At 33.5% G+C, this 22,905-nt stretch overlaps 1 protein-coding gene across 2 annotated transcripts in view; it reads right to left on the bottom strand.

Annotated features, from left to right (window-relative positions):
* The window catches only part of LOC127987345 (rab GTPase-activating protein 1-like), a 94,093-nt gene extending 76,214 nt beyond the window's left edge, over window positions 1–17,879 (bottom strand). The window contains exons 1-10 of one of the 2 annotated variants that reach the window (XM_052589637.1): window positions 17,801–17,879; window positions 10,943–11,126; window positions 10,697–10,856; window positions 10,071–10,278; window positions 7,556–7,730; window positions 7,326–7,486; window positions 7,051–7,161; window positions 6,180–6,246; window positions 5,273–5,375; window positions 3,037–3,203 (exon numbers count right to left, since the gene is read on the bottom strand). In XM_052589637.1, coding sequence (XP_052445597.1) covers window positions 3,037–3,203; window positions 5,273–5,375; window positions 6,180–6,246; window positions 7,051–7,161; window positions 7,326–7,486; window positions 7,556–7,730; window positions 10,071–10,278; window positions 10,697–10,856; window positions 10,943–11,080 — 1,290 coding nt within the window. In that variant the 5' untranslated portion in view covers window positions 11,081–11,126; window positions 17,801–17,879. Of the gene's footprint in view, window positions 1–3,036; window positions 3,204–5,272; window positions 5,376–6,179; window positions 6,247–7,050; window positions 7,162–7,325; window positions 7,487–7,555; window positions 7,731–10,070; window positions 10,279–10,696; window positions 10,857–10,942; window positions 11,127–11,204; window positions 11,224–17,800 lie in introns of those variants that run through there. The other variant, XM_052589636.1, reaches the window with a different exon arrangement.
* Window positions 17,880–22,905: the final 5,026 nt, after the last annotated feature.

Here is a 22,905-nt window from a genome sequence, read left to right as displayed (position 1 = left end):
AAATATCACATTTGGAATCGAGCTGAAAGTCGGGAAAACCTCCTGGTCATGTGATGTTGCATGTGCTGGTCGTATTGTGTGTGCTGTTGACTGCACGAGCCTCAACTGACGTGACCTTGATACTGTCAATACATTATCCATTATTAGTCACCGTTTACACAGAGTAATAAATTCAGAATCATTCTCGGCAAATTTTTTCGGTACTGCACTAGTTATTGTTTGTTAATAAAATTTTGATCAGGTTACTTGTCCGGTCGGGCAAGTACAATTCTCTTTCACTTGTCCCTTCACAAAATCCACTTGTCCCGGACAAGCGGACAAGCATTAATGTCGAGCCCTGCTGTACATTATTGTAGGTCCTCTATGCCCCGCCTCTCTCCAGCATGCGCAGTCTGCTCTGATTGGCCAACTGACCCAGTGCATTGTGATTGGTCAAAACACCGCAAGCACTCGTTGGGAAATGTAACTTCCCTTTCCATAATCGCAAGCTTCTTCTTTCAAAATAAATGAACAGACAGTTAAAAATGTCCTTAGTTTTGCCATCAGTTCAAGCCCAGAGGAGAATAAAGTATATCTCTTTGCATTTGAGACTTTAGTCTTGCAACTTTACAGATCTTCTTCATGCACCAAGAGCTTGTTACACTCCAAAGAGAAAGGAAAAATTGAATTTGCATCATATGACCCCTTTAACATGGGCAGCGACAAAACATGCTTATCAGGCTTCACTGTCATTCAGGAATAATATTGCGTGGATGTCTGAATCGACATCTTTAAACAATTAATTGTGCAACACTAATGTAAAATGCTAATTGTTTTGTAATGACCAGTCGGATCTCGCAAAACACACCGTATCTCACGAGATCTCGAGGTCACATCCCTATTATGTAAAGAACAACAATTTTGTAAATAAAGAAATATAACAAAGGTCATAATGGTCCAAAACACAACAGGGTGAACAAATAACAGATTTACAATTTTTAGATGAACTGCTCAAAGTTTTGAGCAAAGCTCAAAGTTAGCTTCACCTTCTCCACCGCTTCAGGGGAAATGACAAATACATAATTACACGCACGGGAGGAAATGAAAACAAGTGATGATAAAAAAAAAAGAGGCCTCTGCGGTTGGCAGAGATCACACCTGTACCACTGCGCTTCCAGTAACTCTCACAAACACTCCTCTCGACGCCGCTTCCCTCGTGTCATGTGGCTCTTAATGTAAACCACCCTTTCCTTTTTCAACTGCAAAGTGGAACTGTACTACAGGCGAAGAATGATGTTTACAGCCAGAAGAATTACACGCTAATTCCTCGCACCTAATGAGCAGCGTAAACAAATACGAAATAATAAAATAACGTGCAGAATGGGCTGGGTCTATCGCTAACGCCATAATATTATCTTTTAATTAGCTTTTAACTACAGCCCAGGCATTCTTTCTCTCTGCGATAAGATAACTACGGAGGCAATCAGGCAGAGATGCAGGCAGCAGGCTCTAATTACTTGAGCATGTTAATGAGCGCCGGGCCTCTTATTAAGCTACGAATTATACAAAGCCTCCATTTGCCGCTTCACAGCTTCCAGGAGTTACTGCTCCTATTCACCCTTCACAAAAGCTCCCTTCCTTCCTCAAGGTTTGTTCTCCAATCTGTACAGCCGATACGCCGCTGTTCATGAAAAGTTCACAGGCTTTGCAAGAAATGGGGTGAATCTCTAACCTGTCAGAAATGTTTCCAGGTCATTTTCAAAATTCGGGTTTGTAAGCTTAATGATTTTTTAATTTTGGCACAGTCAGATTATTTTTATGACGACTAAAGGTGATGGTAATAAATAAAATGAATTACATATTGAAATAAAAGGTGTATAATTTAATGAACCCAGTCACTTAACAATATATTTCTTATTTAGTTCATTATAATTAATGAAATAACCTAATCAGTGAAATAAATGCTTTTTTTATGTATGTATATAAATTCTTAACCCTCGATTCAGTTTTTAAGATCAATTAGTTAAGGTTAACCATAATATAGATAAATAAAGATAAATCTTTTATTTAACGTTATATTATAATAATATATGATTATTATACTTTTATTCATAAATTCTCTCAATACAGAGACACACACATGTACACACACACACACACACACACACACACACACACACACACACACACAAATATATATTAGGGCCGGGACTTTAACGCATTAATTGAGATTAATTAATTACACAAAAAATAACACGTTAATTAAGATTAATTAATTACAGAACATTTTTTCCCGCATTTTTAATAACTTATTTTTGCACCGCGGAACGTTTCTCACTGGATGAGTTTCGGCGGACTGATTATACTGAAGCACCAACTAGCGTTCGCTTATCAACGCAGCACATGATCGTACCTCAAGTATCACCTCAACGCAAAACATATAGCAGCTAGCGTGGACTTTACACTTAATGTTGAACTATGTATTATTTTGTTGGTGCAACAGTTTATGTTAAACTTTTTATTGTTTTGGCCAAGGTTATTGAGAGTTGGAATTAGTATGTTAGGGCCTCTGAAGCAACAGAGAGATGTTTTCTAATAGTCAGTGTTTCTAATGTTCTGAATGTAATTGACAGTATTGTGTTTTTCTCAAAAAACACTTTACAGAAGGTTCCAGCACCTATAAGCTACCAGAATTTCTGAAATGTACTATTTCTAAATTGTTTCTAAATATGCTATTGCTACACTTAATGGCAAAAATTGCACTATATATATATATATATACACACACACACACACATATACATCATACATTGACACATGGGTCAGAAAGCTCTCTGATTTCATCAAAAATATCTTAATTTGTGTTCTGTAGATTAACGAAGACCTTATGATTTTGGAACGACATGAGGAGGAGTAATTAATGACAGTTTTCATTTTGGGGTGAACTTTCCCTTTAATTACATTTAATTATTGTGTGAAAAATAAATAAATAATAATAATTAATAATAAATCTTTTTTTTTTGTTTGTTTGTTTTTTTTTTTTTTTTTTATACGTACCTGTTTGAGCTTGAGGTAATACGTTTCAGAGAAGGCTTTCCGGCTGAAATACCAGAACCTCTCATTGGCCGGATAGACCCGCACTAGCGCCTCCAAGAGGAACCGAACATGCACTACAACCTCAGTCACAACCAGGTCCACCGCCACCGTCATGTACACATGCTTGTCTGGAGGAGAAATAAACTCACAGTTAAAGACAAAACCGACATCCTGCCTCATTGTGTGTACAGAAAACACTAACCAGTAACAACAAACCCGTATTTCACAATCCAATCAAATTCAAACCAAGCCCGCCCACTTTATTTCCCATTACATGATCATTTCACACACGTCAAACGCAACTATGTAAAAAATTCATGCATGTTTCATGATGTTAACACTGAAACTAAGAGTCCAATCAGCTTAGTTTATTTATCTCCAGTCAATTGTGGTAAAATACAGCATTCTGGGAACTGATCTCATGATATTTTCTCTCAAATGAGCCCTATAACTATTTAAAAAAGCAGAACGCTGAAAGAAACAAACCACAAAAAAGTGAAAAACTAGTCCGTTTCACACTAAGGGGGTTTTATTATTTCAATTAACAGGAAACAAAGACAGCAACAGTTACGAGATTTATGAGGGAATCGCTGAAAATAGATTCCAATTACGATAGAGTCAGGTCAGAAAAGATAGGGAGGTAAATAACAGAAGATCTGTGGTGGGCCCGACTGACACTTACAAACACACACAAAACCTGTTTTACTGTGAGAGTAATGAAGTGGAGACTTGAAACGAAAAACTCAGGTTGCTGAATTAAACACTATTTAAACTGAGGTGGTAATCTGAATTTACCAGACTGGAATTAAACTTCAAAGCAAACTCCCTATAACTTCACAACTGAACATTTTAAAGCTGCAGTTACGAGATCCACTGCTTCCAGTTTGGCCTCACACCAAATCAACAATACACACACTCTGATTAGGATTACTGGAACTCTAGTATTTTGAGTCATTAAATAAAGAGGCCATTAGTGCTTCCTGTACCAATCTGGACCACTAAGGCCATGTCCACACGTACACTGGTATTTTTATAAACAGTTTTTCCTTCTTCCGTTTTTAATCAAATTTCTGTCCACGTGAAAATGCAAACGCATGCTAATGATGCACTGTCAGAAGCATGCCAAGCCAATAGGTGGCGATATAATCTCAACCGTAAACCCATGTTGGCCAATCAGAAGCCTGAAAATGTTATCAGTAGGCGAAGATAACAGCGCAGGCTCCGAAATCTCCGGTTTCACTGTCTAAACGATAACACTACCACTGGAGTTTTTGTAAATCCTCACCCTGGCAGGCGTTTTAAAAATGTTTGGTTTCAGAGACCTGATGCTGAGTTTGCATGTGGACGAACGACCAAACCAAGTAGAAAAAGCTGCGGTTTTGAAAATATCAATATTTTTGTGAATCTGTGTTTTCTTGTCATCAGTTTTCATTATTATTAAAAACAATCACATGTATTTTTATAAAAAGCATACATCTTAAATATATTCCTATACATTTTTAATATTTTTAAATCAGTGTTTAATTATCATCAGTTCTACAGACAACCTAGTAAATAATTTTTTTTAATTAAATTTATAGTATTAATAAAAAATATCAATGAAAAATATACATTTGCATGATACAACATTTAATTTAAATAAAAAATTCATATATTTTTATATGAATTTTAGTTTTATATTACCTATATTTTGGCATTAACAACATTTAATTTAAATAAAAAAATCATATATTTTTATATGATTTTTTGTTTTATATTACCTATATTTTGGCATTAACAACATTTAATTTAAATAAAAAATTCATATATTTTTATATTCATTTTAGTTTTATATTACCTATATACTGGCATTAATGATCCATTAATAAATCCCTAATTAGTCAAGTTCTAGTTCGGGCCAAATTGAGATGAAAAGCAATTAAAAATGCACTGCTGTCAGTAAAAGATGTGACACAGTTTGACCATGACAAGAAAAGCCAGTGTAACAGCTCAACATGTAAAAGATCAAGAACTCAACATGGCTGAAGCAGTGAAAACTGAAAGGCAACGTGTATATAAAAAAAAAAAAAAAAAAAAAAAAAAAAAGCAGCAGGTAACAGGTGAATTTCTGTAAAACCTGTCAAACTTGGTCGCCGCATGTTGTGCAATGAAATCACTAGAGACACTTGATAACCAAGGATTGTGTACTAGCTCTTACCTTTCGGTGTGTCCTCGTTCAGTGGCTGGAAAGCCGGAGTGTTTGGATTCCAGGTGCCAGTGATCACGTACGCCTTCCCATCAGCACTTTTGCCCATAGACTCCTTCAAACACGACCACAAAATACGTTTTCAGCGCTTACATAATGACTAGGGTTACTGGATAAAATCTGAGTTTCACTAAATATGTTCAGTGTAACATATCAAAATCATTTATCTAATCTGACACGCGTTTTATTCATAAGGGAGTGATTTCTAAAAAGTAGTTGGAGAAAATTACGGAGAAAGACTCTTTTAATGGCTAATTAGATATCTATAAATCAAACCCATATGGGACTTTTATTAAAAGCAAAGTCATTTGCAGTCTTTGCATGGCAGGATCTCATTAAATATCACGACAACCACCTGCTACAGCATTAATAAGACATCTTTATTTAACTGTGACGTGTTTCTTTCGAAGAGGAACTGAATACATCAAAATGCATTTTTGTTTGAGGTTGATTTTATTAACATGTATCATAAAGAAAAGCATCAAATGATGACATTTGTCTAAACTGTCCAGACGGCAACATGGAGAAAAGCGCGACACTAAACCTTGAACGATGTTCGATTCAACAATCCCCATGAACCCAATTACGCTTGATTGAAGTGCTAATTGTTTTTGGTCTCGATGTGCAATCCGCCATAACTTCATCGGCTCAAGGGCCAACGCTAAACGACGTTTTTAATGAATAATAAAAAAGCCTATATTTCCATTAAGTGTTTCTAAAACTGGCAACTGAGTGGTGATTTAAATGAGTCTGGATATAAGAAATTAACACATAATACTGAGCCTGAGGTACAGTTATAAGAGTTAAACCACTAGCAGTCATATCCCGAGAATGCTGGGAAGCCAGGAATGTGTCTCACCAAATCAAGGAGGTGCATGTCGTTGTTTCGAACTTTCTGACCAGGACTAAGCAGCATCCCGAAGCACCTGGAAAAAATATAGGGTTTGGATGATGATGATGATAATGAGGCATTAAATAAAAGTGACCACTAATTATATCATATTTTCAGAGTCGTTTGGAGCTTCTGTAATGCGCTTCATGAGATAACGTCATTAGTTGTGACAGTAGGTTAAGAGCAGGGCAACATTTGTGAAGGGTTTGTTTTCATAGCGCAGCTCAGTGTGTTTGTGCTGTGACTACAGCGCCATCGAGTGGTTGCACAAGGAATCACACTTACAACTTTCTATTACACTATTATAAATCGACATATATATATGCAGTGTATTTTTATATGCATGCTACATGAACTAGATCAGTTTATACACACACACACACACACACACACACACACACTGATCTAGTTAAAAATATAAATATATACATATATATTTCGATATATGATACATGTATAAAATACTTGTGTTTGTGCATTTTAAGTTTCTACACATAATAATGCTTGTATGCATGAATTGCTTTTAAAAAGGTTATAAAAAATTATTTTGCAATAGATTATTATATAATAAGCATATGACATTTTTTTTTAATCATATACATTTATATAAATGTATAAGCATGAAGTAAATATTATATATTAATGTCTAGAACCAGAATGTCTGCTAATATTGTCTGTTGTTTGCTAGCAATAGCAAGCAGCCATTCATGGTTCACAGCCGTGACATGAACAAAAGCCTATTGTCAAACCATATAAAAAAATAAGATAATAATAAATAAATATTTTGCCATGCCAGTCAGCTCCATAAAATGACATAATATCTGAATTTCTAACCCACCTCTCTATTACCAGCTCCTTATTGTTCATCTGCTGGACAGTGACCACCACCTTTTTCTGTACACCCTGCCGCAGCTTGAAGTAATATTTATCCCTGTCTTTGGGAACTGGACTAGAAGAAGAAACAGGAAAATAAGTAAGAAAGGCACAACTGCATTTACTGATATTCTGGTGGCCCACATTGGAAAAACCAAATGAAGCAACAGTTCACCTCACTCTGTGAATAGCAAGGGTAAAAACGAACTGAAGCTTCTTCAGAAGCGAGTAATGACAGACCTGAAGTTTCCTTTGCCATCATCTTCTCTCACTTCTAGAGAAACGGTGAAGGTGTAAACGTCGCTATCGGGGGAAAGTGGCAGCGGCGAGTCTTGCATGTCAGTGGCAGCTTTTGACGAACGCTTGAAGGCCGTCGAGAAGCTATAGAGGATGCGACTAACCTAAAGAAAGGAATGAGGTTGAGCTTTGAGATTTACTCAGCGAACACTTTATGAGCACATGCAACTCACAGCCTCTTTGATATGGCAGGAGAAGACGTGGATCTGAAAGTCCTCCGCGCTGCGGTAGCTCTCGGTGAAGGAAAAGCAGTCGCTCTCGACAGATCCCTCGCATCCTCGGGCACAAAACAACACCTTGTAGATGGGAAAAGATCCAATTTCTGTTCCAGTGGCCTGGTCCACAATCCTAGAGCCATAAAAAAACAGAGAAAACTGATATAATGAAATCTAAAGCAGTCTCTTTCACATAATCAGACATCGATTACAATATACATCAACTTTAGTCCTAACTTATTTCTATGAAAAACACACACACAAAAAGTAGGTCAAATTTGAATAGTGCAATCATAATGTGATTAAATTTCCATGTAAAATTAAGTACTGAAGATATTTTTGATGTAGTACTTTTTAATAAATAATTTTTTAAGGTGCAAAAAGGTCGTTCGTTGTCACTGGAATTAAGTTAAATGATAGTGGCACATGTCATGTGCATCAAAGTTCACTTAGTTAACTTTAGACATGGTTTGAGGTCAAGCGAGGAGAAACCGTGAGATGTTAAACCTGAGGTTATGCCACAGTTCCTGAGCGAAAGAAAAAAACCCACACAGGGTGTGAAAACAGTAGTGCAGCATCACATTTACGAAACCTGAAAGTGGGAGCTAAAAGCGGCTCAGAGATCACAAGAGCTCAAACACATTTACACCCCCAGTGTTGAATGCGGTTTGTCTCGGAGCAGGAAAGCTAAATGTGCTTAGTCTTAAAGCTTTTACGGAGCAACACGTGGAAATAAATACATCGTGACTGGTTGTGTGGTGCGGGTTAAGTCTGAGAACCCTATGAAAACCTAAATCTGAAAATAAAAATAACAATACAAGTTCAGGAGTATCAGTTGCTTTGGAAAAGAATATTATTACATTAGAAAAAAGCTAAATAAACTGGGCAAAAATAGTGAAATTAGAAAATAGATAACATATAGACAATAAATACTTCATATATTTTAATAGAAAAATGGAATGAATAAATCCAGAAACAGCTTTCAGGGAAAACGATTCAAGATTAGTGTTGGGGAAAGTTACTTTTAAAAGTAATGTATTACAATATTGTGTTACTCGCTAAAAAAGTAACTCATTACATTACTTTTTATGGAAAGTTATGCATTGTTACTTTTGCGTTACTTTCGCAGTACTTTTCGAGGAGGTTTGCGTCATATTATGAGTTTGCATTTCATTTTGATGAATACTAAATCTGTTTTTTTGCAAGCGGAATGAATGAATGCACATAAACATGTGTGACCCTGGAGCACAAAACCAGACTTTAAGTCGCTGGGGTGTATTTGTAGCATTAGCCAACAATACATTGTATGGTGCAGCATTGTTGATTTATCTTTTATTATATTATTTATTATTTATCTTAAATCATTAATATAAGTAAATATCATGTTCCATGAAGATATTTTGTAAAAATTCTACTGTAAATATATCAAAACTTATTTTTTGATTAGTAATACGCATTGCTAAGAACTTCATCTGGACAACTTTAAAGGAGATTTTCTCAATATTTAGATTTTTTGGGCACTCCAGATTCCAGATTTTCAAATAGTTGTATCTCAGACACATGTTGCCATATTCTAACAAACCATTCATCAATGGAAACATTATTTATTCAGCTTTCAGGTGATGCATAAATCTCACTTTTGAAAAATTGACACTTAAGACTGGTTTTGTGATCCAGGGTCAAATTTAGTCTAGAACTACTTCATGTTCAGACAGCGCACACAACGCCTCTGTACTTCCGATTTCTCCAAATATGGGGACAGGAGACTTGTCAGTCAATAAATGGAAAAACAAAGTAACCGCATTACTTTTTTGAAAAACTAACTTTACTAGTTACTTGAAAAAAGAAATCTGATTACGTAACTCGCATACATTGTAACACTGCTCAAGATATTAAAAATGTATTAGTAAGAGAGTAGTTTGAATCTACAAATCAGCATACATTTTTAGAAGATCCTTAAAAATAAAATACAACAAATTACAAAATGTGAAAATCTTGAAAATGCCAAATAAATCTAAAATAAATAAACAAATAACATTTGTTATAAAGACATAAATCTAATTTTATATAAAAGAAAATAATATAATTAAAAATATATCAAATTCCAAAATTCTTTAAATAGTTTTAGAATATAATTTATATCATAAACGTATGCAAAATCAATCTGAAATAAATATACATAGAACATTTTAGATATAAAAGATAAAATTCAGATATAGATATAAAATATTTAGATTATATATATATATATATATATATATATATATATATATATATATATAAATATAAAAGTACTACATCTTAAAAAAAAATAATAATAATAAAAAAAACAAGCAGCTAAATACAAGCATTCTCACTAATCTGGAATTCTATTTTGAAATTAAACAAATTGTTAAATATAATTTGCAATGAAAACACAACACGAGTGGTCTCAGACTTCTAGAGCCCAGTGTATTTTTGGCAGATGACTGACCGGACACAACCGTCTGGACCGCTGGGCACATGGAGGGTGACAGGGATGGGGATGGCGCTCTCTGCCCGCAGGGTGGCCATGGCCTTCTGGGCCTCGGTCTCGTTTCGAGGGGCCTTCACCCAGGTGCAGCCAAGATAGGACAGTTTACTGAACTGCACGCTGTCTTCCTCCTGTTCTGTCGAACTCTCCAAAACTGCTGCTGATGCTTCTGTGGATACAGACGATGAAGAGTCAACACATGATTGCACAAACATCTATTTATTTGCTCTATAGTTTTATATTATACAAGCCATCAAGTGGCTCATCCAATCATATTTAAGAGGTAAAACAATCTGTTTTATGCTCGTGTCGAAATACTCAAACAATAAACTCTTGCTCCGCATGAACCTTTGTTTTATGTATTGGTCCATTGTCAAGAGTGACTGAATGAGGATGTTTGTGTGAGGAAGAGAGGAAGTGAGTGTTCAAAGTCCCCCAATTTCAACACCTGCCAACGGGAAGTAGTTAAGATAAATAGATCTAATGTCTCTGTTCATTTGTAAAATATGTATGAGACATGGTTTAACAAGGACCAATGGGAGTTTGGGCTAAAAACGAGTTGGTTTGTTGCTGTGAGCAGGATGTACCATGAGAAGAGTCAGAGTCCAGAGTCAGGCTGGGTGGTCTGATCTTAGAGCTGAGCGCTGCAGGACTTTCTTTCTCTTCTGCAGATCCCAGTCCATCGCCAACATCATCCAAGACCTCCTCCATCGCCCGCTCCAGCTGCTCACTCCCATTCCACGACATCTGGCAGAAAATACATCATCTAGATCACTTTTAACTTCATTCGTATTGACACATTAAGTCAGACAGTGAAGGATAGAAAGAGACACCTTGAGCCTGGGCCTCCCCTCGGAGCTGGAGGGTGAGCCCCCAGCGGTGGGCGGCACGAGCACAAACTCTTCACTGGTGACGGTTGATACAGATTCAGTGGAGCCGCTCACTCTGCCCAGGGAGGAGCTGTCAGCCATGATAGCCTGGGACAGTCTACCCTCTCGGCCCACTGCTGCTGCAACCCTACCAACAAGACAGACCTGTTACACTGGGTACACGCTGGATTACAACATCGACTTTAACTTGCGCAATGTTATATACTCAATGACTGGATGGTTTTCTCTGCAATGGACTTCCTTGAACCTTAAACCTGCATTGTGCAAATTTAAGATGCTATAAATTAAAACCATACTGGCATATTTGTATGTATGCAAAATATATAACATTTAATATATATATATATATTTTTGGTTTTGTTATATATATATATATATATATATATATATATATATATATATATATATATATATATATATATATGAACATTTACTATTATTTCAATATGGCTATTTTTCCAGCTTTATATTAGTTATAAATTATTAAAATAAGTAGATTATTAATAATAAAATGAATCATAAATAAATAAGTATAAAGTATTACACAAAAATATTTATTTTTGTCTCTTTATCATTATCATTTCAGCATGGCCATTTTGGCTGTTTTGTATTAATAATAAAGTGAATCAATATTTTTCATTATTTATATAACCTATCACACACAAACACATCTATATATAGCCAGCTTTGTAATAATTATGAATTAAATTGTAACAATTATTAAAATATATATAAAAAATATATATATAAATAAAATGTAAAGTACTATAAAAACAATTAATCAATTAGTTATTTGGTGTCTGTATTACATTTATTTATAACATTACATTTCAGTAAGGTTATTTTGCTTAAATATAACTTAAAAGGTTCTTCACAGAACCATTTTTGGTTCCAAAAATTAACTCCTGATTTGCTGCTTATTAATAGTTTATAATGTAGTTGTTACATTTTGGGTATTGGGTATGGATGTCATGCATTATGTGTACTTTACAAGCACTAATAAATGGCCAACATGTTAACAATAGGCATGCTAATAACTAGTTATTAGTGAGAATTGGACCCTATACTAAAGCGTTACCGAACCTTCTTCATTCAGATGTTAAAGCTTCTTCATGAAACCATTTAGACAAAAAAAGGTTCTCCTATGGCATCGTGAAGCACCTTTATTTTTAAGAGTGTATAACAACAGGATTCACTGAGGAGGAGCCCAAGCTACACTCAGAGGCCAAGTGATGCTTTTGGTCCATGATATTGGTACAGATTCTGTGTAATAAACAATGCGTGACTGTATATTTCAAGTAGGAAAAGACATTTAATTCCCACTTTAAGTGAATTTAGTTCCCAGGTCATCTACAACTTCAAGATGGATTATAATGCTGATAGAGTCAAGAAAAGATGTCATTATTCATTAGGTTATGATATTACAGTTTATGAATATTTTCCCCGCCCACAAGGCCTTGAATGACATCAGCAGAGAAGAAATAAATGTATGCATTTAGCAGACGCTTTAATCCAAAGCGACTTACAGTGCATTCAGGCTAACAGTTTTTACCTAACGTGTGTTCCCTGGGAATCGAACCCACAACCTTGCGCTGCTAACGCAATGCTCTACCACTTGAGCCACAGGAACACGTAAAAGAAAAGTCCCTTCAGGGGCAGATAAAGTTATTATATTTCAAAATAAATGGTGAAAACATATGATTATATATATTAGAATACTATAAGCAACTGTGCACAGTATGAGGTGGGACATTTATTACAAAAGTTTTGGCTTTGGATACTAATCATGTTCAGACAGGCAGGAGCTAAATCAATAATAAAAAAAAAGCACTAAAGCACCAGTCACTTTTAGAGAGTTACAGTAGTGTCATCTGAAAATGATATCCACCATCTAGCATTTCACACAATAATGCTGATTCGACAAGCTCACGTTTATCGAGGTGTCATCTGTCTAAGTGCATCTTCACGGCCTCAAAGCAAAGTCACTGAAGGAAACCACCACTGATGTTCACACCTTGTACGCAGCTAGTTTTCACAAGTAAAAAATTACACATTATCACACAACTATCAAGCGTAAGGGTCGAGCCAATAAAGAAACCGCAATACAATAACATCGAGTTCCTTCAGTGGGTCACAGCGGGTGAAAGGGTCTTCACATTCACACGCAGCAGTCATGTGGCCATCATCCTCCGTCAATTACAGTCATTGAAAAGCACACAGGATAAAACCGAACGCTAACAGAAGGTCTCTGTGTGCCCTTCATATACATTATGTAGTTCCTCGCTTGAAATAAATAGAGAATGCATTTAGCTACTCACTAGAGAGAACCAGTTAGGCATTCAAATTGAATTAGACCGCAGGAAAGACAAGAAGACAAAAAATATAAGCAATTACAAACTCATGGTCAATATTTAAGAATTAGCCAGTTAAGTAATATAAAGATTACTATTCACTTCTTTGGATGTCAATTAAAGAATTATAGTGTAGCCTGGCAAAGACATACTGTAGTCCAGTTAATAATAATCACATCAGCTTTCTAATTTATATGTAATTTTAACCCCAAAAATATATTTTTATAGTTACAAATACATGCACATAATAATTAAACAATTTACAATATAATTAAATTATAATGGCATATACAACATTAGAGTCAACTTAAACCATAAAAACATACAAATATTTGGTTGAAATTAGGGATGGGTATTGATTCCCATGTCCCAATTCGATTCTTGGGTCGATTCAAAATATATATATATATATATATATATATATATATATATATATTTTTTTTTTTATTAATACATTTAATGAATATAGTTTTAATACAAATGCTATAGATATTTCTAAAAAAATGAACAGTAAACATCAGTTTAAAAATGGTGAATTAATAAAAAGAAATTAAGAGCCACAGGCCTGTATTTTAAACCTATTCTTTTTTTTCTTTTTTTTGTATAGGGTCCTCTTTTAAACAATAATCGAGCCATATAAAATGTTCTTCTTAATTGTTCTGGTAATCAGATGAAGGCATAAAACAATTTAATTTATCCTAATCAAATGAAAAACCCTTTTATTTTATGGCAAACAAGGTGCTGTACAACAGAGGATTACTGTTCAAATTAAAAATAAGACAAATTTGATTATTCCTTTAAAATTAAAGATTTATTAATATTTATTAGCAGTAGAAGTAGCACTGTTGTTGCACTGAGTCTTAAGTGAGTTACTTAAGCAACTAAATGGTCAAATATTTTTGACAGTTTCTTCATGTTAAACTAAACTTTTATTTTGACGGGTTGCCGTGAGGAACTTGCAACTGCTTGGTATGTGATATGATGGTAGTTTTCTCAAATGAAACGGTAAAATGCTAATGAAGTGACTCTCAGAGCAGCTGGAGATGATATTTGCTTTGCACCATTTGCCATCCATTCAATTATTCATTGTGTAAATCATGGCGCCTTTACGCTTGTTGTCAAATGCTTCCACAGATTTATTTTGTTCCAATAAGCATTTCACCTGAGCATTGTGAATCACTCGTATGGCAGTATCTCCGTCATGATAAGCGCTGAATAAACAACAGGATTTCTATTGTAACATTACCCAAGTTAAATAAAGAGATTCATGTTAATTGGATCTTATTTTAAATGTGTGCTGAAATAAATACCAGAAAAAATTTTTGGTTTTTGTGAATCAATATCGAATCGACGTCACACACACACACACACACACACAAAATAATAATAATAATAATTAATCTAAAAAATAAAATGTGTTAACTGAAAAAATATAATATAATAATCTTAAATCTATCTTTTCAGCAAGTTAGCAAGGCAATATTTCTTATTTTATTTAATTTAGTTTAATGGATGAAAACAGATAAAGCTGAAGGGAAAAAATATATAAACTTTAGTGTACTCAAAAAACAAACAAAAGTGAGAATATATATAAAAAAAAAAGATTAATAATACAATTTAATTTGAAAAAAAAAAATGATATGCTGTGGCCGCTGACAAAAGAGAATTCAGCAACAACAAAAAAACTATTACATTCTAATAAATTATCCATTTGATAAATCCATTTGCCGAAAATATTCCAGCAAGACAAAAATAAATAAATGCATGTATAAATAAAACAAAGATTGACAATACAATTCACATGATGTACTTGAGCTGTAGTGATCAGCACTGAACACCACCAATCAGCAGGAGGGTTAAACTGAGCCTGGGCCTCTGTCTCTGATGTTCAACCACAGATAAAGCTGGAGCAGCTTATTTATTCTGGGAGTGCATTAGACACAATACTCCCCCTCTCTCACACTCACACACACACACACACACTGAAGGCCACAGCAGGAGAAACAGGCTCTTCTAACAACGGTTTATACTCTGCTTTCTGTATTATTCACACTAATCATTTAAAGACAATAAATTAATAAGGGCTGCGTTACTACAACATGGCATAAATCACATGATGACACCATCCAGACTGAGCCACTGAGAGACAGCCAAGGCTTTCCTAATGTCCAACACAGCGTTTAAAGTTCAAAATGGTCCAATCCAATGAGTGCACTCCTCGGTTATTTGTCTCTCTGTCCGAGCTCTCGTTCAGGGCCAGCCATGATGTAATATGAGAAAATCTGCCCAGTGAAATCACCCAGCAAGAAATGAACAATCAGAGAAACTATATAATTAAGCAATAAAGTACAAAGCTGTGCAGTTTTGTGAGAATATATTACATTATTATTATAAATTGTATACATTTTAACCTAAGGTTTAGATCAATATCTATAGTAATGTACTATATTTAGATGCAAATTACTTTTTTATATATATATACATATATAAAACTTAAAAGTAATTTGCATCTAAATATAGTACATTACTATAGATATTGATCTAAACCTTAGGTTAAAATGATATATGATATCATCCAAATTTATTACATAAATCATACAATAAAATATACTAAAATGGAACAAACACAAATACAAAATACCAAAAAGAATAAATAATTAATACATATTAAGTATTTTCTTTTAATTTACCAAAAATACAAATAATAAGCAAAACTAATACACTTCATACAAACATTTTATGGTTTGTGATGCTAAAGAACATTTCATGACGTCTCAGACTACTGTAAATTTATGGCTACTGTGGTTTAATTATAAACGCTATCATTAGCTCATATTTACCATAGTAAAATAATTTTCTTTGCCTCTTTATTTTTGTATACTGTAAAAACTTCAACCACATTGGTTGAAAATGAATAAAGGTTGAAATATTATATTAGAAGTTGTACTTATATTTTTTTGTAAAGTTATCAAAATGATTCATTAGCTAATCAAAAAAAGAACATTAGATGAATTATTTATTGTAATAAAAATAATCATTAGAGTAGTCGACTAATCGGAAAAAACGAATCATTAGATTAGTCGACAGAAAAAATAATCGTTAGTTGCAGCTCTAATATATTGGAATTAACATGTTAACTGTTAGTTCCACTTTTGAGCATGTGACAACGACATTTCCAACTTAAATTCAAAATAACTTTTGAATGCTTTGGTCCACAGACTGGCAGATTAATGTAGAAGTGAAATAATCAAAAAAGGATAATCTATTGTTTTTTCTAAATATTCAAAACACTTTTAGACCTTTTTTTCCTCAAAAATATATAATGGATGTAATCTTTTGAACACTCTGCATGAAAATTTATAAAGATTTGTCCAGATTTGCCATTATTTCATCTATGCATCACTATTTCAAAGTAAAGGTCAGCTCGCACACTCTCTGATTCTGATGAGTACTCTTCCTGCATATAAATAAATTACAGTTGCTCTGTAAAATATATATTTTTTAATGAATCACCAAATATCAAAACTACAGTTTTTAACTTTACAATGTTTGTCAAGATTAATTTAGGTTCTTTAGGGTTCCTGTTTAAAACATGTAATGGCAAATGGGACATTTAACAGGTTAATGGCTCTGACTATGATTTAGGTAACTTAAATTACTTAATGGCTTTAATAGCGTTAAAATTAATTATTTACCAATAACAGGCTAAATGAACCAGAACAGGAACAAATGGATCTATAACATAAATTCAGAGCAGTTTTTTTGTTTTCTAAAAAAATGGCTTAAAATGTACATAGCTTAAAAGAAACAACACAAGGTAAAAAAGTAAAATACAAAGTTGTCACAGAATAATAATACGTGAATAACTCGATTTTGACAGATGTCAGTTATTTTATAATCCCACGGCGTCGATATATATATAACCTTGCACATAAATTATGAGTTTTGTATTGAGGACTTTAGTGTGCTCTAACGTTTTAACAAAACGAGCCCAGTTTACCCAGCTATTTAATACAACATTAAGTGAGTGCAAAAACTGTCAAGACATTAACAGGGATTCAGAGTAACGGACATTAAACCCCTTCAACAACCGAAAATAAGGCTGACTAAACAGTTTTGTACTGCTGTTAATGTGTTTCATAACACACACACACACACAAATCCCATCATAACAGCTATTTAAAATCCCAAACACAGCGTGTGCTGTCAGTGAGGAGCAGCCTAACTAAACTGAAGCTAGTCAGGTAGCCAGCTAGCCACTGCTAATCAACAATTAGCTAATTTTCTACCACTTTAACTTCAGAATAAACGGTTACGAGCCTCAGAGGCTTTTAAACGCTTCCACGCTGAACACATACTAAACCCGAACGCGTGTGTCGTGTCGACGCGGAAGGTTTCTTTCATTTTGGTGTTTGTTATGAGTTTCCTGAGAGGGTAAAAAGCAACTTACTTGCTGTGAGTCTGTCAGCCGAGCGACGCGCGCGCGCACACGCGCAAACCTTATCCACATGGCGCATGCGACGTCATCGCTGCCACCGGAGAAAGCCACGCCCACCGTTTCAGATTTATAATCTCTGTTATATAAAATATAAGTGGTAGAGCTAAGCTAAGTCTATTAAATCTCGTTTTTTTTTCAACAAAAAAAAAAATAGCCAAACATTTTTTTTAAATGTACATTTTATTTATTTTAAAATGTGTGTAATTATATTCAATTAAATAAATTTACCACAAAAATAATACACTTAATGTAAACACAAAAAGTAAACGTAATTAAGGTGAATGAATGAAAAATTCTGAGATAGATCTATGTTTAAAAAAAAGGTATTTTATAAAGAAGTGGGAAGATACTATTATATTCATTATTTTATATTATAAATAAATATTGTATTGCAAATATATATAATATAAATAAATATAATATTATAAAAGTTTTTCTTCACATGGAAAGTAACAGTTGCTACCAGTTCAATCATCGCATCCTTGTCAATGACATATAATTCTGATCAAACGAGTCGGCTGGAGGAACACATCAAACTTCACTAAACCAGGTTAACAAAAAAATAGAATAATAACTTACATATTCAAATTTTTGCATGTAATAAAAAGAACGTGCATCGTAAACCTAACACTATATTTACCTCAAACATCTCCTCATGGACTAAACAGACACCTCTTGTTATGACTGATTACACTGAACTTGCATAGAGATGGCTAACAAATCTTTCAAGTGTGTCATTTTTGCACCTCTAGCGCCAACAAGTGGATTTGCAAAAAAAACAACAGCATTATTAGTTAAAAAAAATAAAATAAAGTTAAAATAAAAAAAAAAAAAAAAAATGTCTTATTGTGGCACAGTAACAAAATGTTCTTGTGTAGGATAGCCCTCATACATTATAGCCCATATGTTAAAATACCAGAAAGGCCCAGACAGTTTTTGAAGGCCTCTTAGAACATTAGGAGCCCTTAACCTCCACTGCAAAAAAACATTTCTTAATCTGTATTTTTGTCTTGTTTTTCAGTTAAAAACACTGCAGTCGGTAACTTTTGACGCTCTAGCGCTTAATAAACAGAACTGCTTGTCTTGTGGAAGAACATTGTAGCCGGAACTACTTCTCTCTGTTTATGTCTATGAAGAATCACAAAGGTACTGGGTTACTCCGCTGCGGTATCCCAGAAGCAATCTAAAATAGTCAGAATATAAACACTTATTATAGGTGCACCCTAGTGATTCAGGAAAAGCTAAAAACACGGTTTGGAAAATGGACTCATGGTGTACTCGCTTATTATATACATTTTTCTACATTTTGAACACAAACAAAGTTACGGACCGCAGCTCTGATTGGTTGTTTTTTACCGGGAGCGATGGAGTTTCTGCAAATGGCAATAGGACCACTGGGAGGAGCCAGAGGAGCTTGATTTTTTCACAGATTATCTGTCTCATATTCTACTGTCAGGACATAATGACAGGTTTAACAAATATGTAAAAAAATACATTTTTACAAAAGTTACCTAAGTACCGAAATATTGAATTTATTATTATTATCTGTTATTTAAATAATTGTTTTTTTGTTGTTATTTTTATTGTTATTTTTTATTTCATAGTTATTGGTTTTTAAAATGACAGATTTTTTCCCCCTTGTTTTAGCACAAATCTATCTTTTAGTTTATTGAAGTCTACTAAAATAAGGCTATAAAATTAAAATATTAAACATATAAAACTCATTCAAGCCTTATCTTGCACAACTTTGCTTCACACGTGCATTTACCTTGTTTTAAATGTGCTTAGGTTTACAAACACAGATTAATAAAAAATTTTACTGTTAATTAGAGTCAAATAAATTCAGGAAGAACCAGTTTCTATGAAGCATTATATAGGATTGTTGACTTCAATTTACCACTAGACAGATAAAATGTAAAAACTGAGTACTGGCAGTCCTTTGGTCCCGATTCACTCTGTTTTTACAACATGAAGGGTGTTTTCGGAGGACGTCGCTGATCAGACATCAGTCCTTGTGGCCTGTGTGTTGGAGTAGAGGTCTGGCCGGCTGAGCAGAGAGGGAAGGGTGAGAGACAGGGATGGGCTGTCGTAGTGGGACGGCATGTAAGCGACCCAAACTGGGGCTGTGGGCAAACAGCATCTGGATCAGATCCATTCTTCTTACAGAAATAATACTAGGAGAAAAACAAGGCCAGTCAGTCAGTAAGAGAGATTGGACATCAGTAGACGAATGAATGAATATTGATTATTATTATTATTGGTGTTGTTGTTGTTGTTTAATTACAGGAGCACTATCTGTTGCAACCAAGGTGACTAAAACCAGAGGAATATATCATTTATTCAAATCTATCATAATAATAATAATAATAATAATAATAATAATAAAAAAACAAAAAAAATCTATCTAAATCTATCAAAACATAAGGAACCATATAAAATGTAATTAAATTGTTGGTGACAAGAGCCTCGAGGCAGTGCGCTGACATAATATAGCGCCATTGAGCTCTCACTCACCCCTCTCTCTCCAGCTTCACTTCCTGTCTTATAATAATGTGTTTGTGTGTGTGTGGTTGTGTATGAATCTATATCCTACTGTTGCACTATGGTTGTCATTATAAAAAAAACTAAAAGTCATAAAGTTTATTTTTTAAATAAAAAATCAAATAAATTATAAAAATGTTACATTTTAATGACATTTTTAAAGCACTACTGTTTGACTAGTGTTATCATTACAGTTTAAAGCAAATAAAAAAATCATTCAAATCTATCATTTTAAATGAATATAATATTTAATTTAGATGAAAAAATCCACTCCTATATTTTCACTATTGTTTCCATTATAAATAAAATAAAAGTAACAAAGTGTATAAGTAAAAAAAAATCAAATCTAATAAAAAAACTAAAAACATCTGCATCCTACTGTTTTACTATTGCTGCCATTATAAATAAAATACAATAAAGTTTATAACTAAAATAAAAAACTCTGCTGATTCACTTTTTTTAATATAAAGAATCCATCCAAATCTATTGAAAACTAAAATTATGAAAACAAAACAAAAAAATGAATTTTCAAAAAACAAATAATAATAACAGCATTATATTAAATAAAACACCCTTTTCACTGTCACTATATACAATAATATATATATTTTTAATTAAATATATTTAGAATAGAGGAACATCTTGGTGAGTTGCTGACCTGAAGTCGACAGTAACAGAGCACAGCGATGATGCACAGCAGAATCACCGTGGCGAGAATTCCTCCGGTTATAACCACAGTTCCCGCGCTCATCCGACCGGTTCTCCATCAAACTCTGGACGCGAACACACACACACACACACAGACTGACCGTCAGACCACTGTAAGTGCAATTAATTTAAGGGCAGTGTCACAACGTCCGCAAGATGGCGCTGCAAAACCAAAAAAATTCTCCCACAGATCCAACACTTGAAGTGACTCGAGACCAGCTCGAGACAGACGTGCGTCACTGCTCCGTCAGACTGATTCAGAGCAAGTGTGTCTGATCGAGTTTGACCAGCGCCGCTCTGATCAGAGAGAGAGAGAGAGAGAGAGAGAGAGAGAGAGACACCTGCTCCTCTGTCTCTCTCTCTCCTCCTCTTCTGCTGTGTGGAACATTACATCTGGATTTTAAATAGGAAAAAGTTTGTTGGTTAATCATAGGAGTAATCTTACCATTCAAGGTCCCATAATGACCAAGTTCAGTCAAATTTATCAAAATAAAAAAAATATATAAAACAACACACTGTATAATATGAAATATGCAACGTTTTTACAATATTAAATATTTCTTTCAAAATCTAGAACTATTTCAGAATCAGAATAAAAATGATTGAATGTCTTCAAATAAACATTATACTAACAATAAAAAACACATATAAAATTATTTTCTAAAAGCCATTCTTACAAAATAAAGCATAAAAAAATAAAAAAATAAATCTGCATCAACCAGATATAAATTAAAATCATACCCCATACTATTGTCATGAATGGCACAGGCTATGAAATTAGCAAAAAAGTGTTATTAATCATTGCAAATGATAATAATAAAGTATATAAATAATATTACAAAATATATTCTAATATATAATTAAAACAATAATAATAATAATAATAATAATATAATAAAAAATAATGTAATATTTAATTGAATATAAAATCTACACCCTACTATATATCATTATAAATAAAACTATTAAAGTTTACAAATATAACAACTCTACTGATTCACTTTTTTAAAATAAGAATTCACACAGTTCACCCAAATCTATCACAAAAAAGCGAACTTTTCCTAATCTATCAAAAATAAATAAATAAACAAACAAACAAACAAAAAACTAATAAATAAATAATAACAATAATCAATTAAAAATATGTCAAAACACCCTACTGTTTCACTGTTGTCACCATTATAAATAAAATAAAAATGTGTAAATAATATTTAATATTTATATTTAATTTCATATATTTAAAAAAAAGCTTTGTTTTTGCTTTCAACACATATACAATAATAATAATAATAATTGATTTAAGATTCTAAATGAATAAATATAAAGATAAACCATAAGACACAATAAAATCCTCAGAACTATTACAAATTTTTTTCACCCAAAATTTGTATTTAATTCTATCACAAGAAAACTAAATAAATAAATAAACAAACACCCGTCAGCATTTACAAAATCTTTCTGCTTTTTGATGGTTTTATTTAACAGAACCACTGTTCATTATTTTCCCTGCATGCATGTGCTCACTTCTAGTTTTCTTTTTGCCAATTCTGTAATTTTGCTGTCACTTCCTTTCTATGAATAATTTCCAATATCCTTCATTTATAAACCACTTTGGATAAAAGCACCTGCTAATTGAATACATAAACGCTCTTTCCAACAAAAATGCAAAAAGCAGAAGCTGAACAGAAGAACAAACCCTGCTGACAAGACATTCATCTTTATTCAGATCCACCTGCAAAAACACTAAACTATTAATCAGCACTTTATGAATTATTATACGCTGCCTTCTGCGGAATTTTAGAGGAATC

This window comes from Carassius gibelio, chromosome B22 (genome assembly GCF_023724105.1).
Source record: "Carassius gibelio isolate Cgi1373 ecotype wild population from Czech Republic chromosome B22, carGib1.2-hapl.c, whole genome shotgun sequence".
Lineage (NCBI taxonomy): Eukaryota > Metazoa > Chordata > Actinopteri > Cypriniformes > Cyprinidae > Carassius > Carassius gibelio.
Note: the sequence above shows the minus strand (reverse complement) of the source record. Positions and strands in the feature narration are given on the sequence as shown.